General features: G+C 35.5%; 1 protein-coding gene across 2 annotated transcripts in view; it reads right to left on the reverse strand.

Moving 5' to 3' along the window:
• Positions 1-255: 255 nt before the first annotated feature.
• Positions 256-16,679, reverse strand: part of nrn1la (neuritin 1-like a) — a 123,627-nt gene continuing 107,203 nt past the window's right edge. For both annotated transcript variants that reach the window (XM_059334387.1, XM_059334388.1), the window contains exon 3: positions 256-2,542. In XM_059334387.1, the coding sequence (XP_059190370.1) occupies positions 2,242-2,542 (301 nt within the window). In that variant the 3' untranslated portion in view covers positions 256-2,241. The remainder of the gene's footprint in view (positions 2,543-16,679) is intronic.

Consider the following 16,679-nt stretch of genomic DNA (forward strand, 5'->3'; position numbering starts at 1 on the left):
TTCAGTAAAGATGCTAGTAAGGGGTTAGTAAGACACCCAAATAACTTAAAGTATTTTTTTTCATGTATTCAAGATTGCAACATAACAGAGCAATTAGTGCAGGATATGAACTTTGAAAATGTGTTTTTATTCCAGTCTGTCTTTAACTGTGTTAAGTGTCTAATTTTTACCACATAGTGTATGTGGCTGCAGCTTTTTTTTCGGGGGAAGATTTTGCTTTTCTCTTTGTCTTTCAGGTGTCACATTTTAGAGCATTTTCCTTAACCCTTTGATGCACAACATGGGTCTAAAGTGACCCGACTGAGTTTTTAATTTTCTATATCTTTGCAATAAATTAATTTCATCATTCAGTATTCCAGGTTTTCCTAAATCAACTTGTTTTAGATCATCATACATCCTCACTTTTCGTTTTCATTTCTTAGTTTTTAAATGAAAACCTTTTTTGTATCACTACACTTCTAATGCACAACATGGGTCAAACATTTCATTATGGGGTATTGTGTGTATAACTTTAAGGAAAAATGAATTTAATACATTTTGGAATAAGGCTGAAACATGAAAAAATGTGGAAAAACTAAAGTGCTGTGAAAACCTACCAGATACACTGCATGTGTGACAAAATATATGAGTGTGGAAAGTAACTATTTGAAACAAATTACTGTTATTATAGCAGGTAATTTCATTTTAAATCAAATTTGGATGAATGAGTCCTTTTTGACCCATGTTGTGTATTAGAAGGGTTGTCCATATGTTGTGCATCAAAGGGTTAAACATCTTAGGAATCCATGAACCAAAAAATAAAAATGTCCCCTTTTTTATCATTTGCTGGTCGTTGTTGTCGCTTCCAGAAACATGTGATTAAACAAAGACATCGTTCAGAGATGGAAAGGTAAAGAGCACAGCACTTGAGTCAAACTGTGAAGTACACTGTAAAAAATAATCTGTTTAATTTACGGTAAAATACCGGCAGCTGTGGTTGCCAGAACTTCACCGTAAAAATTACAGTGAGTGGATTTTCTATTCCAAATTTAAATGGAAATATCAGCAAAAACTGTAATTTAGTCTGAATAATCCTGTTATTTTTAGGGTAATTGTCTCATTCATTCACACATCATGGTATTTCTCCATAAATTTTGCATGAAAATGTTATATTTTACCTAAAACCTGTGTGTTTCTTCCAGTTTATGACAGAAAAAAGTAAAAGTTTTGCGCTATTCTTTGATTTACGGTAATTAAAAGTGTCTAATACGGTGATATACAATTTTTCATTTTATGCCCTATTTCTGATGTATTTGACAGAGTTTTACTGTTATTTCTACAAACATTTTTTACAGTGTACACAGATTATATTTGAACCATGGAGTTGGTCTGCAAAATGATACATTTTGGGTATTTTAGGTAATTTTTTAAATAACTTTTGTTTTCTTCAACAAATTAAAGTTCAGCTAATCTTGACGCTTTGTTCAAAACCTGTCTGATTGTCTGTTTTTGATTGGCTGACTTCATTTTAGCTATGCATGCAAGCATTCCCAGAAGTTTTGCGATATTCTTTGATTTACGGTAATTAAAAGTGTCTAATACGGTGACATACAATTTTTCATTTTATGCCCTATTTCTGATGTATTTGACAGAGTTTTACTGTTATTTCTACAAACCTTTTTTTACAGTGTATAGGTCCAGAGCCAGGTATGTTATATTTACATAATTATCCAATGCTTCATACAGGAAGCTGATAAATGAATGAGATACATGACATCTGGCCACTTCATCACTTAGCTTTCAGGTTAATCAAGTAGGGTGTTATTATGTATCTCTAATTACACTCACAGGAAGATGAACTCCCCTGGGACCAACATATACAGGTGCATACTATCTACATAATCTCTATGCAGGGGGATAGGGGATAAAGTCAGATAGCATGAGGCTGCTGTATGTATCTGTACTGTATGTGTATGTTTTTGCAGGTCTGTTTGTATATTTTGTGCATCTCTGTATGAATTCTGTGTGTTTCCAACAGAGAGACTAATTAAAAGGCAGAGAATATGCATGAAACGGCACAGGCAGTTTAAAGATACGTTATCAAAAAGACTGTCGGGCCTCTGAACATGCAGTTAAAATATTCAACCCCTGGCAGAGCAGAGGAAAAGAAAAACAGTGGAAAGTTTATGGACTTGTGAAAGAAAAAAAAAATACACAAAGTTTATATCTATTCACACTAGTCCCATTTCTTTGGGGGGGTAACTATATCCAAAACAACAGCAGCAGCAGCAGAGGAGAAAGTAGCATGAGAAGATGGAGGCAGCCTGCCGCATGATCAGCGCCTCCTCTTAGAGACTCCTGGTTGATCTCCTCCTGGTTGGGCGAGCCGTGCGGGGACACCGAGGCCACTGGGTGGTTGTTGCGGTTGGAGCACATGTCGTACAGGTTTCCGGAGAACTGCATCTTCTTGGATTCCTGGCGGAGAGATTCCCAGACAGCTGCCGCTTCATCTGGACAGCCGGCCATCGCCACGTTAGCACAGTCGTGGAACTCGTCCCACGACCTGAAGAAGAGAGGAGGAAGAAGAAGAGAGAGATGGAGAGACAGGAGGACACGTTTAACCCATTGAAGCCTGGAAAGCGTATACGTCGTTTTGTAGTATTTGTATAAGCTCTCAAATACTTTTTGAATTTCATTTCTATCTGCTACAGAGGCTGAAAAATCTATTATTTAGTAGAAGAGTTGACACTTTTTTTTCCAGAATTTCCAGAAAATTAGAGGTTTATTTTAAAATCGTCCAGCGATTTTTCAGGCCTCAATGGGTTAATCTCAGTGAACAGATTCTGCATATGAATGCGGTACAAGATTTTGGTATCTGAAGTGTTCTGGTTTCCTTTTTTAGTCCATGTAGTACTGACCAATAACATTTAAGTGGCCTTTGGTTATACAGCTTATTGCAATGGCATCTTCACAGGTCTTAACAAAAAATCAATCAGGCAGCTGCAGCTGATCCAGAACGCTGCAGCCAGAGTCCTCACAAACACCAGGAAACTGGACCATATTACACCGGTCCTTAACCCATTGACGCCGGGAAAGCATTACCACATTTCTACCATTAAAACCGGGATCGCTGTTGCGTCACTCTACCATTAAGGCCGGGACAGCGGATATGTCATTTTGTAGTATTTGTATTTTTTCCCACCTATTTTCGGTCTCTTGGCCAATGAAATGCATCAGAATCATGATCAGAATACATGCGGGAGTGTCGCAATGCATCATGGGACTTTTCCAGAACTTTAAATCATGGAGGAAGACGACTATAGCGGAGGAGCTCAGCAGGAAGTGACGGAAGAGATCTGATGAAAACAGCACCGATGATTTTATTGCTGATCTGGACTTTGAACCCTCGGAACCAATCGACCGGCATTTATGGATGAGGAATATGTTTTTAGAGGACATATTTTCACCAAAGAACAGACATATTTGTGGCCATCTGGAGATAATAATAATATTATTAATAATATATTAATATTATTAATAATAATAATAATAATAGGCTAATTGATTGTGATGATGATATAAGAAATCATGACTGTTTATGTCTTATATTACTTTATGCGTCGTTGAGTACCCTGAAAAGTGCAATTTATAAAATGTATTATTATTATTTATTATTATTATTATGATAATTATTTTTTTTTATTACAGTAGGCTAATGAGAACTATGTCTTGTTCTTCCAGTGGTCATATCATGTTTGCATCTTGCTAATGGGCATGTATTAGTATTATGCATAGGATTTTTTATTCAGTCAAATGTAAAATTTGCTGAGTTTGTTGATATTTTAAAAAACTTTATTGAAGGTTTGGACAAATAAACTCAACTTCGTATGAAAGCCACGGGTATAAGCTCTCAAATACTTTTTGAATTTCATTTTTATCTGCTACAGAGGCTGAAAAATCTATTATTTAGTAGGTGTTGAATTTCCAGAAAAACTTCAGGTTTTAGGGGGTCATTTGAAAATCGCCCAGAGGTTTTACAGGCATTTTTTTCCAGGCGCTTTAGGCCTTAATGGGTTAAATCACTACACTGGCATCCTGTGAGTCAGAGGATAGATTTTAAAATCTTACTGCTGGTCTACAAAGCTCTGAATGGTCTCGGACCAAATTACATGCTTGATCTGCTCCCTCTCTACGAAGCATCCAGACCCCTTAGGTCATCTGGAGCTGGCTTGTTGTGTGTCCCAAGAACAAGAACTAAGCGGGGTGAGGCAGCTTTCAGTTATTCTGCTCCTCACCTGTGGAACAAACTACCTGTAGATGTGAGGTCAGCTCCTTTAAATCAGGACTAAAAACACTATTGTTTACTGCAGCGTACTCTTAACTTTAACACTTATCTGCTCTACTCTACTGCCCTTACTTTTTAACTACACAATGTTTGACTTGTGCTTTTTATTATTTTATCTCTTTTTTATCCTGCTGTATCTTATTTTATCCTATTTATATTTTTATTTCTATTTCCCTGTTTTAATTGACTGTTTTTACTGTTTTCAATTGTGTCTTGCTGTTTTTAATGTGTATGTAAAGCACTTTGAATTACCTTGTGTTGAATTGTGCTATACAAATAAACTTGCCTTGCCTTGCCTGCAGGTAAACAGCAGCAACATGGTCTCACAGGAATCCGTGGAATAGCCACGGAATCACTCAAATTTACGTGAAACTGACACAGTTTTCATGGTAGAAAGAAAATTCACATTTTTAAAATGGTCCAGAAACATAAATGTCACACTGTGAAAGCTCCTATGATTGACCTTTCAACTGGCTTTCTCAGCTTGTCTACATATCATATATAAATAAAGTTATTACTGTAAATCATGGGTCTCAAACTCGCGGCCCACGGGCCAATTGCGGCCCTCGTGATGATATTTTGTGGCCCCCACCTTGATATGAAAGTTTAATGTGAGTTTTATATGAATGGCAATTTACCGTGTTGTGTGTGGAAGGTCCCTTTATTTACTTTTTTTGATAATTTTGTGTCTTTTTTAATAATTTTGTGTCTTTTTTGGTAATTCAGTGCCTTTTTTTTGGTAATTTTGTGTCTTTTTTTGTCATTTTGTGTCTTTTTTGGGGACATTCAGTGTCTTTTTTTGTCATTTTCTGTCATTTTCTTGTCATTTTGTGTCTTTTTTTAAGTAATTTAGCTTTTTTTCTGTCATTTTGTGTCTTTTTTGAGTAATTTTTTGGTTATTTTGATACTGCCTCCAGTGGCCCCCAGGTTATTTGAGTTTGAGACCCCTGCTGTAAATTAAACATGTGTATTTTCAATAAATAGATGGACTCCAGAGGGTTAAACTCTTATGAGATATTTTTGTTGTTATCATTATATTTGTCCAAACAAATGTACCTTTAGTTGTACCAGGCATTAAAATGAACTAGAAATGGAAAACAATGGTCTAATATTTTTTTCCATGACTGTATATATATCATGCTAATTCACTATGCACACACCAACTTTTCATTAAGAATGTACCATGATTAATACACAAGAAGAAGAACCAAATCTAAATTTCAAATCTCCAGTATGAAGCACATGCCATCAATCCCCTACGGACACACTTTCGCTCACTTGATTTAACTAATGAAGCTCTAAACAGACAGCTCTGGAAATAACTGATGAAGATGCATTGACAGTGGAGCACTAGTCCTTTCACCGACTAAATCAAATTCAATCTATTTGTTTGCTCCCTTGACTTTTCTTAGCAGTTGCCAAGAGACCATCTGCTGATCTTCGCTACTCTGAGAGCAAAGGTCGCCCTGCGGGTTAGACCGAAACGCAGAAAATCCTTCATTAGTTCAGGGAATGGAAAAGCTGTCATGAACTGGGTGTTTCTTCAACCACTGCTGTGTTATATCCATTCATTTGAAACACTTTCTCAGACCTGAGAAGAGTAACAATAAACTAAAAAAACATTGAGGAGGAAAGAGGGAAGGATGATGGAGGGGAGACAGAAGGAACTAATCTTACACAGAGCTCTTTTGGATATAAACATCTTTTTTTTTTCAGCGAATCACAGCATTAAACTTCATTCCAATAACCTTCAAGCTCCCCATCCAAAGCTGAGTCTATCTGACTGTAATTGGACTGCTAATTCTTCCTCTCATCATGAATGTGTTGGCTAAGTTGTCTCTGAGGAAATACTGGCGGAGTGTTAAGTAGAAGTTGAGAGAAAGAGGGCTGCTGAAGAAGGCAGAAGCAGATGGCTCCGTTCAAAATGTGGCTGACACGAAACACTTAGAGCACTTTAGCAAAAAATACATAAAAGTCTATAATTAATATGATCAGCATGATGCTTTCAGGGGAGCTCTGTGTTTATGTCATGCAGGCAAACAATGCATGCATTATGTCTGTTCCATATTATGACTCCTTGTGTTCATCCTGAACCTTCAACATGCTTCAACAGTCTGGGTCAGTTCAGTCAAACCTAATGCTCCCTATACATCAGAAGACTTTGAAAAGATTTGGAAAAGACTCCCAGAAAAATATCAGCTCACACCTGCTCACATCTAAAGACAAGTGTTTAGAGTTTTTAGTCTCACACTGAGGTTTTAGACAGTCAATCTTTCAGGGTCATTATTTACAAGACGACAACTAGATTCTTTAAGCATTTTTTCCCAAGCTGCTCTAGTGTGTGCTTTTTGTGTTGAAAAAAACAAAACAAAGCATTTAAGTTCAAAGCGCCATCGGAGGAATAATCTTCCTTTAAACATACGATCACTGACGTCTTTTCATAGTTTTAAATATGCCCTGTCTTCTTATTTTGAGTTAAACTGCACATGTTTCAGACAATATTATGTCATATTTATTTATTTATTTATTTTAAATGCAATTTCAATTTACAATAATATTATGTTACTTCTTTCAGTTTTACTAGGCTAATGTTATGGCCAACTTGTGGCCATTGAGAGGTTGTGATTATTCTTGTGTTCATTTTTTGTTTGTTATGTTTGTGTTGATGCCTGTTGTCTTTGTTGTTGTATGTCTGTAAATTGTTGAGTGTTTTGTTTTGTAATGTACTTTAGGACCCCCTCGAAAACGAGAGGATTCCTCTCAAGGGGTTTATCCTACTCAATAAAATTTCTGATGATGATGAAAACAACAAAAAGAAGAAGAGAAGACGCCACAAAATGCCCCTCACAAAGCTGAAAAGGGTTTCTGTTTTTCTATCATGAAAGGTTGACTATTTTAAAGTAAAAATAGATGTAAGGAAGAATAAAGGAAAGGAACATTTAGAAATTAATTCATGATATACATTTATGTCCTATTTAATTATAATTTGTTTAATTGAATAATTATATTTATCAGCTCTATCAACTTTCATTTAGTTAATCACACATTAATCATCAATTATTTATTACTTATTTATGTAAACATTTATTTATACATTTTAACTGGGTCTCCTTACTGTTCTCTTTACTAAGAAACATCTAAATATATGACATCACTATATTTTTATTGAGGACTGAGCTTACTAGCATTATTGTGATGTTCCTTTTTCCTGTGGAAGTGGTTTTACTGGTTTTACTGGCCGGTCTGAACCGGGGACCTTTCCCTATCAAACATGTTTGATATGATCAAACCAAGACTAGGAAAAAACAGAGCAGATTGGTTTAATACTTTTTTTCCATGATTGTATTTTTGGTCATTTTGTGTCTTTTTTGATCATTTTTACATCTATTTTTGGTCATTTTATGTCTTTTTTTAAATCATTTTACATCTATTTTGGGTCTACTTGTGTCTATTTCGGGAAAAAATGTCATTTTTTGGTCATTTTTAGATCTACAGTAACGGAAACATTCTTGATAATAACCAAAATCATTATGAATAAAACCATGTTGTGTTACGTCACTGCGACAAACCCAAGACTAGGAAAAGACTGATATGAAACAGAGCAAATTGGTTTAATACCTTTTTTCCATGATTGTATTTTTGGATTTTTTTTGTCTTTTTTAATCATTTTTACATCTGTTTTTTGGTCATTTTATGTCTTTTTTGATCATTTTTACATCTATTTTTGGTCATTTTATGTCTTTTTTTAAATCATTTTACATCTATTTTTGGTCTACTTGTGTCTATTTCGGAAAAAAAATGTCATTTTTTGGTCATTTTCATGTCATGGAAACATTCTTGATAATAACCAAAATCATTATAAATAAAACCATGTTGTGTTACAAACCCAAGACTAGGAAAAGACTGATATGAAACAGAGCAGACTGGTTTAATACTTTTTTTCCATGATTGTATTTTTGGTCATTTTGTGTCTTTTTTTAAAATTTTTACTTCTATTTTTGGTCATTTTGTGTCTTTTTTTGATCATTTTTACATCTTTTTTTGGTCATTTTGTGTCTTTTTTGATCATTTTTACATCTATTTTTGGTCTACTTGTGTCTATTTCGGAAAAAAATTTCATTTTTTTGGTCATTTTTAGATCTACAGTCATGGAAACATTCTTGATAATAACCAAAATCATTATGAATAAAACCATGTTGTGTTACGTCACTGCGACAAACCCAAGACTAGGAAAAGACTGATATGAAACAGAGCAGATTGGTTTAATACTTTTTTTCCATGATTGTATTTTTGGTCATTTTGTGTCTTTTTTTAAAATTTTTACTTCTATTTTTGGTCATTTTATGTCTTTTTTGATCATTTTTACATCTTTTTTTGGTCATTTTGTGTCTTTTTTAAAATCATTTTACATCTATTTTTGGTCTACTTGTGTCTATTTCGGAAAAAAATGTCATTTTTTGGTCATTTTAGATCTACAGTCATGGAAACATTATTGATCAACACCAAAATCATTATGAATAAAACCATGTTGTGTTACAAACCCAAGACTAGGAAAAGACTGATATAAAACAGAGAAGATTACTGCCTTAAACTTAACGAGGATTAATTAATGGAGATGACGGGAGCGCCGTGACTCCAGTAAAACTCCAAAATCTACTAAAGACTTTCAGTTTTTAGTCTGGGACTGAGAAAATCTTAATAAGACTGATCATTCTGAACCAGGATTGGTGTAAATCGTCCATTTTCTGGGTGCAGTGTTGCCAGGCTTTATTTATGCAGCACTTTTCAGAACAAATTTGCAAAATGGATTTACATAGTTTGGGGCAATTTTTCTCATGCAGTAAATATGTTATTTTTGTCTTGTATTTGAATATTTCTGCATACTGGTTATTAAACATTCTTGGAATTGCATAAATTGTGTAAGAGACTCTTGTGGATTCAGTGAGCCCATTTTTATTCATTGTAGCATTTCATTGTAGTGAGAGGATTTTTTGAAACTTGACCTCAGTGTGGTGCCGCTAGGGGGTGAGATGAAAAATGTAATGGCGGTCTGATAATTACAGTAAAGAAGTGTAAATAAACATTTCCTTTGTAAAATGTAAAATCAAAAACTGTAATTTTAATTTATAAATAAATGCAGGCTATTCAAAATGCTCTTCATCTTAAAATGAAGCGTAGAAGAAGTTATCTTCTTCCATGTTTCCAGCCTGTGTTATGATGACGGGTTGTTTAGCTCCACGCTCATTTAAACTTGCTGCAATTTTTGTTCAACACAGCACAAAATATTATTTAAACATTTTCCCAACTTATGTGCTTTCTGCCTCTGATCCTGAGCCTGTCATCATCCTCTTTGCTCTTAAAAGTGGAAGCTTGCGCATAACTTTGTTGCATTTTATTGAAAATTGTGTTTCAGATTAATTCAAATACGAGAGCTCATTGTTGTGATGGTGATTATTTTATTATATGTGTGTTCTGGTCATTTGAGCATGATTAAAAATGCCGCCTTTAATATGGCTATAAAAAAGCTTATTGCATTTTTTTTTTTTTGAAGGTGTGGAGGATTGGGGTTGCATCAAACCCAGTTGGGACATAGAAGAGGGTGCACAGCTAAAAAAGTTTGGGAATCGCTGCTCTACACTGCGAAAAAAAGAAAAGTTGGGTGAACTCAAAATTTCAAGGCAACAAACTTCGATCAAATTTTAAGTTGGACAATTAAACTAAATATTTTAAGTTTTGTTTTTGAGTTTGTTCAACTCTGAATTTCTCTGGCACGATTGTAACGCCGCTATGAAATGTTAGCTAATGTTGTGACCACAATTTTGAGTTAGCATTGATACGCTAATGGCTACTCTTGTTGCTGTAACAAGCAACGCCGCTAGCATCCGTTAGCCGCTAGCACCAGTTAGCCACTAGCTTTCGCTAATGACCAAATTTCACAACAAAGAAATAAGAGTTATCAGAACTATTGTCCCTTGTTGTGAACCCCAACTTAAAGATATAAGTAACAACAACTCACCAACTTGTTTTTGAGCAGACAACTGGCTTCCTTTGTTGTGCTAACTTACATTATTGGCCTCAATATCAATAATTTATATTTCCAAGTTTTACCAACTTAAATCACTGTTTTAGGCCAAAAAATACAAGTCGGCTTTTTTTGCAGTGTAGGATAATCAGCCTCATGAAACTTTACAACCACAAATTAGAGACCTAGATCATTCAGAGGATGTGCACCTTTTCTACGTATATTGACAAAAATAAGAAGGGAGGTGGAGTGGAAGAGGTTAAACTGTTAATTGCATGCATTTTCATGAAGCATGTAACATATTGTTGAAGGTTAACTACTTTTTTTGTTCTCATGTAATGGTGTTTATATTTGAAATGTTTTATTAATTATTCCACTCAAAGAAAGAAGGTATTTTTCTAACTCCACAGAGGAGTAATAAAGCAATAAAGGAACATGGCAGGTTGATTAACAAACATTACCGTGTTTTTTCTGTGTCGACTTTCAAGGACGGCTTCTGTTGTGCAAATTTGCACTGATTACATTCTGATTAACTTTTTACTGCACAAAAAGCTTTATTAAGACAAGTGCTGATGCCTTTGACTGCCCGTTTGTCACATATGCTGCAAACACACAATGTCAGAAGAATGAGAAAAGAAGGACAAGGGCTAATCACATCTTGGACCTTTTTAATATTGATATATTAAACTTCCCATCAGAGCGCAGGTGCAATGGCACAGTATGTATTAATACTTATGTACAGTGTATAGATTTATTATTATTTTATTTATCTGTTTTACTTTTATCCTATGAACCCTTGAGGATCTTTGTGTCATATTTTACTTACGACTTTTTACGACCATTCTTACGACCATTTTAAAATATTTTCCTGCTACAATTTATTAGTCTATATATATATATATATATATATATATATATATATTATTCATTGTTTTTATCTTTTTTATCTAGCTTTTTTTTCAAACTTTTTATTGTAATAATTATTTACTGTTGTTTCTTTATTGTATTTTATTTTATCTTACCTTACTTTTTAAAAATAATTATTATTTTATCTAATTACTTTCTAACCTGCCTCCAGTGTTTCCTCACTGCTCTATATATATATATATATATATATATATATACACATAGATATATATATATATATGCTCTTACGCAGTGGTGGAAAAAGATCCCTTACTTAAGTAAAAGTACTAATACCACTGTGAAATTACTCCACTACAAGTAAAAGTCCTACATTCATAACTTACTTGAGTAAAAGTATCAGCATCAAAATGTACTGAAAGTATCAAAAGTAAAAGTACTCATTATACAGAATGAACCCACTCAGATTGTTTTATATTCTAAATAAATTATTAGTTTATCTGTATTGATGCATTAATCTAAGCAGCATTTTATTATTTTATTAAAACAAAAACATCTTACTTTACTTAACTCTCACTTTACATTTATCATGATTTTCATGTCAAAAGTAACGAAAGCTGTCAGCTAAATGAAGTAGCTGGAGTAAAAAGTACAATATTAACCTTAAAATATAGTGAAGTAGAAGTATAATAAAATGGAAATATCCAAGTCAAGTACACATACCTCAAAATTGTATTTAAGTACAGTACTTGAGTAAATATACTTAGTTACATTGCACCACTGCTCTTACGTCACGGGCTGTAATCAAAAGAGTTACCCTAGATCAGACCTGGGCATTGGGCGGCCCGCGGGCCACATCCGGCCCGTTGGCTGTCCTTGTCCGGCCCGCGTGAGGTTACCAAGAAATTAGAAATCAATATAACCGCAGTGCTTTTATTTTGAAAAAAATAGCAAACATTATCATTAGCACTAGAGCTAACAAGCACTTTTACTATAGTTAAGACAACAAATATAGCCACTAATATATATGACAGAATAAAATAAACTCTAACAAACCTTGTGTCCTGTCAGTCAGCCACTATAGAAGCCTTTTGATACTTTATATCAACTTTATATGAATTAGGACGCACTCGTTATTATTTACCGTTCGTTTTTTCATTTAACCGTTCTACCGGTTATTTCCTGTCACTACCTTTCAAAATGAAAGCACCTGTTTCATACTGGACGGCACTTTTTCAAAATAAAAGCACCTCAACATTGTTAAACACCTTGAAAATGTACAAACATGAAAAACAAGCTATAATACAAAAACACAAAGAGGAAGCTTACTAAAGGACATTTACAGTTGTGTTTAAAATAAATGGAATAGTGATATAGTGTTTGGAGTATTTACTACTTTTTACTGCTATATTTGATTTACTCCACATTAACAGTCTCATCATAACATGTGTTCCTATCAGTAGCAGCTCAAAACCAGATAATTTACTGTATTTTATAAAGCCATTACATTAATATTGAGCAGAATTTAGTTCAGAGTTTTGGTCCGGCCCCTACAACCTTTGTGGTATTGGTCATGTGGCACCTTGGGAAAATTAATTGCCCACCCCTGCCCTAGATTGTGTTATTTCTCTCCACAACACAGCAAAAGGCAGCTTTTCACAGTGTTTTTTAAAAGATAAGCAGTTTAAGCGTGTGATACGCAGATACACAAGAGAAACAAAGATCTAATGTGTTGTTGGTTAGTCCAGCTGCTTCTGAACGGGGCACTTCATCAGTTTTGATTTATTACTGTAGTTGGAGAAGGATTGATCACCAGAATCTAATTCAGACAAAAAGATAAATCACAATGGGATTGTTGCAGTCCTACATTGTGATGCCCTGAAGGCTTTCATCATTACAAATCTTGCAAAGTGTAGCTGTAATTCTCACCTAAACTGAACTCATAACTCTTACAGCTCTAAACACAGTAAAAATACTTTAAATAAGTAAGAAGTGACAAGTCTTCTTATCTGTACCGAGGCTCATTTTGAGGACATTTGCTTCTGTTCATAAGCTGAGAAATGCGAGCAAACACACACGCTGACACAGCCAAGCACGCATCCTCCATTTGGGCTGTCACATGCTGTACACAAATATAATTTCTTTACACCCACTTATTCAATGAATTATGTGTCGACACAGCCGGGGAAACAGTCATGAACCAACTCACATGCAGCTTTATAACATTAGCAGCCACCATCAGCACTGCAGGACGGGCCCTCCCTTGATGACTCTGCATGTGTGTGTGGGTGTGTTTGGCCTGTGTCCAGGGCTTAAACACTCCAGTGGTGCTCCTCTGGCTGCTGGAGGAGGACGACTGCTTACCTGCTGTTGTGGGAGGAGCGGCTGATGGAGCGGAGGGGGGGGTTAGGGACGGGGGGCAGCATCTGGCTATAGTCTGTGCACATGAGTTTGTGTGTGTGTGTGTGTGTGTGTGTGTGTCTAAGGCAGTAGTTCTCAACCTTTTTGAGTCACGACCCCTAATTTAACATGCATGTTGTCACTGAACAGAATCTCACACGCACAGTTCAGATCACCCGAAAAAGAAACAAAATGACCAAAAAAGAAACAAAATGACCAAAAAAAGAAACAAAACTACCAAAAAGACACAAATTGACCACAAAATGACCAAAAAAAGGAAACAAAGTGACCAAAATAGACACAAATTGACCACAAAATGATCAAAAAAGAAACAAAATGACCAAAAAAAGTAAACAAATGACCAAAAAAGACACAAAATGACCAGAAAAGACACAAAATGACCAAAAAAAGACTCAAAATGACCAAAAAGACACAAAACGACAAAAAACAACAACACAAAAAGACCAAAAAAAGGAAACAAAATGACCAAAAAAGACACAAATTGACCACAAAATGATAAAAAAAAGACACAAAATGACCAAATAACACACAAAATGACAAAAAAAACACAAAATGACGAAAAAAAAGACATTAAATGACCAAAAAGACTAAAACACATGAACACTTTAACACAGTGGAGACAGAGCTGACTTCCAAAATTATTTGGCGACCCCCAGAAATCATCTCGCGACCCCAATTGGGGTCCCGACCCCAAGCTTGAGAACAGCTGGTCTAAGGGACAGCAAGAGGATAACAAAGTTAAAAAGAGAGAGTCTGTGTTATGTGCAGCGGTGCACACTTTCTGGTGTGTATAGGTGTGAGTTTGTGTGTTGTTGGGCATAAGTGTGCGCTCAAGTCACAGGTGGTGCAGAGACAGCAGAAACGCAGCGAGGACACTGACAGACAACCAGCTGCTTTCTCAATAATAAAACCTCCTGAGAGGACGTCTGCTCTGCTGCTAACATGCTGCTGCTGACATCCCAAAACCTCCAAACCCCAGTTCTCAACTTGTTTTTCATAGTTTTTATAGTTGAGATGGAATCTACACAGCATTAACCCTTTATCAGGCGAAGAACTATATTCGGTAACTTCAGTGGGTATCTAAATGGGTTCTCCATGTCTCTCTGTTCGGTCGAAGAACCGTATGGATTTCTTCCAGCTAATCAGCAAAGATCAGGCTATGTTACTAGATTAAAGTGGCAAATCTACAAGAAAAAAAGTCGCAGATTTAAGAGATTTAAAGTGGCAAATGTGCAAGAAAAAAGTTGCAGATTTACGAGAAAAAAGTACATTTTTTTTCTCGTAGATTTGCCACTTTATTTATTTATTTATTTATTGGTTTTGTTTGACAGGGACCATGCATAGAATAGCTTCTATACCAGGGTTAGCTAAATAGCTAATTTTCACCTGTAGTCCCTGGGCAGGATGTTCAAGCACAGTAAAAATACAGACAAGATGAAAAGACAACAGGATTAACATTACAAGTAGAAAGAAAAAAAAAAAAAAAACTCTCAACTTTTTTTACCATTGAGATTTTTTTCTCACAAGTGTGGAACTTTTTTTTTACTGTTAATTTGAGATTTTTTTCTCATAAATGTGTAACTTTTTACTCAAAATATGACCCCCCTCCCCCGGGTCCATATATATTTTTTTTTTTACACATTCTGGCAGTATGTAATATCCTGGAATTTGCAAGTATTTCAATGAGAGCCCTATTAAAGGTTAAGGATATCTGGGTGTTGACTAAGTCTCCCTTCACATTTACAAATATAAAACTTTTTCTATGTGTTGTTGCCTTTCGTTCACATGTATATAGGCATATATAGGCAATTAATTTTCCCAAGGGGCCACATGACCAATACCACGAAGGTTGAGGGGGCCGGACCAAAACTCTGAACTAAATTCTGCTCAATATTAATTTAATCGCTTTATAAAATACAGTAAATTATCTGGTTTTGAGCTGCTACTGATAGGAACACATGTTATGATGAGACTGTTAATGTGGAGTAAATCAAATATAGCAGTAAAAAATAGTAAATACTCCAATCACTATATCACTATTCCATTTATTTAAAACACAACTGTAAATGACCTTTAGCAGGGTTCCTATTGTTGTTTTTGTATTATATAGCTTGTTTTTTCATGTTTGTACATTTTCAAGATCTTTTACAATGTTGTGATGCTTTTAATTTGAAAAGGTGCCGCCCAGTGTGAAACGGGTGCTTTAATTTTGAAAGGTAGTGACAGGAAATAACCGGTAGAACGTTTAAATGAAAAAACGAACGATAAATAATAACGAGTGAGTCGTAATTCATATAAAGTTGATATAAAGTATCAAAAGGCTTCTATAGTGGCTGACTGACAGGACACAAGGTTTGTTAGAGTTTATTTTATTCTGTCAAATGTATTAGTGGCTATATTTGTTGTCTTAACTATAGTAAAAGTGCTTGTTAGCTCTAGTGCTAATGCTTGCTATTTTTTTCAAAATAAAAGCACTGCGGTTGTATTGATTTCTAATTTCTTGGTAACCTCACGCAGGCCGGACAAGGACAGCCAACGGGCCGGATGAGCCCCTGCACGCGGCCTAAAGAGCCACATGGGGCTCTGGAGCCACAGGTTGACCACCCCTGGGTTAGAGAATGGGGCCAGTCTGAATCCCAAGACTGAAAGGCATTAAACCCCCCACTGCTCCCGGGTGCAGTAATGTGCTGCCCGCTGCTCCTCGCATGGTGTGTGTTCAGAATCGACGGGTTAAATGCAGAGGTTGAATTCCTCCATTGTGGGACTAATAAGGGAGACACAAAACATGAAATGCCCTCTAGAGTGTTCTTCTATTGGAGAAAAGATGATGAATTACACTCCAAGTGCCCTCCAATGGAGAAGTTGAAAGAAGTTCTCTCGAGGGGGCCTTTCCAGTAGAGAAAATGTGATAAAGTGGCCCGAAAATTAAGAAGACACAGTACAGTGCCAACTCCTTCATGTTAGAAAAGTTTCTGTCAAGTGGGGCCCTTTTCATTTTTTTAGCCCCCGCCTCACAGACAGCCTGAGTCCGTCACTGCAGACGAAATG

This window comes from Centropristis striata, chromosome 6, assembly GCF_030273125.1.
Source record: "Centropristis striata isolate RG_2023a ecotype Rhode Island chromosome 6, C.striata_1.0, whole genome shotgun sequence".
NCBI classification, from domain to species: Eukaryota; Metazoa; Chordata; class Actinopteri; order Perciformes; family Serranidae; genus Centropristis; species Centropristis striata.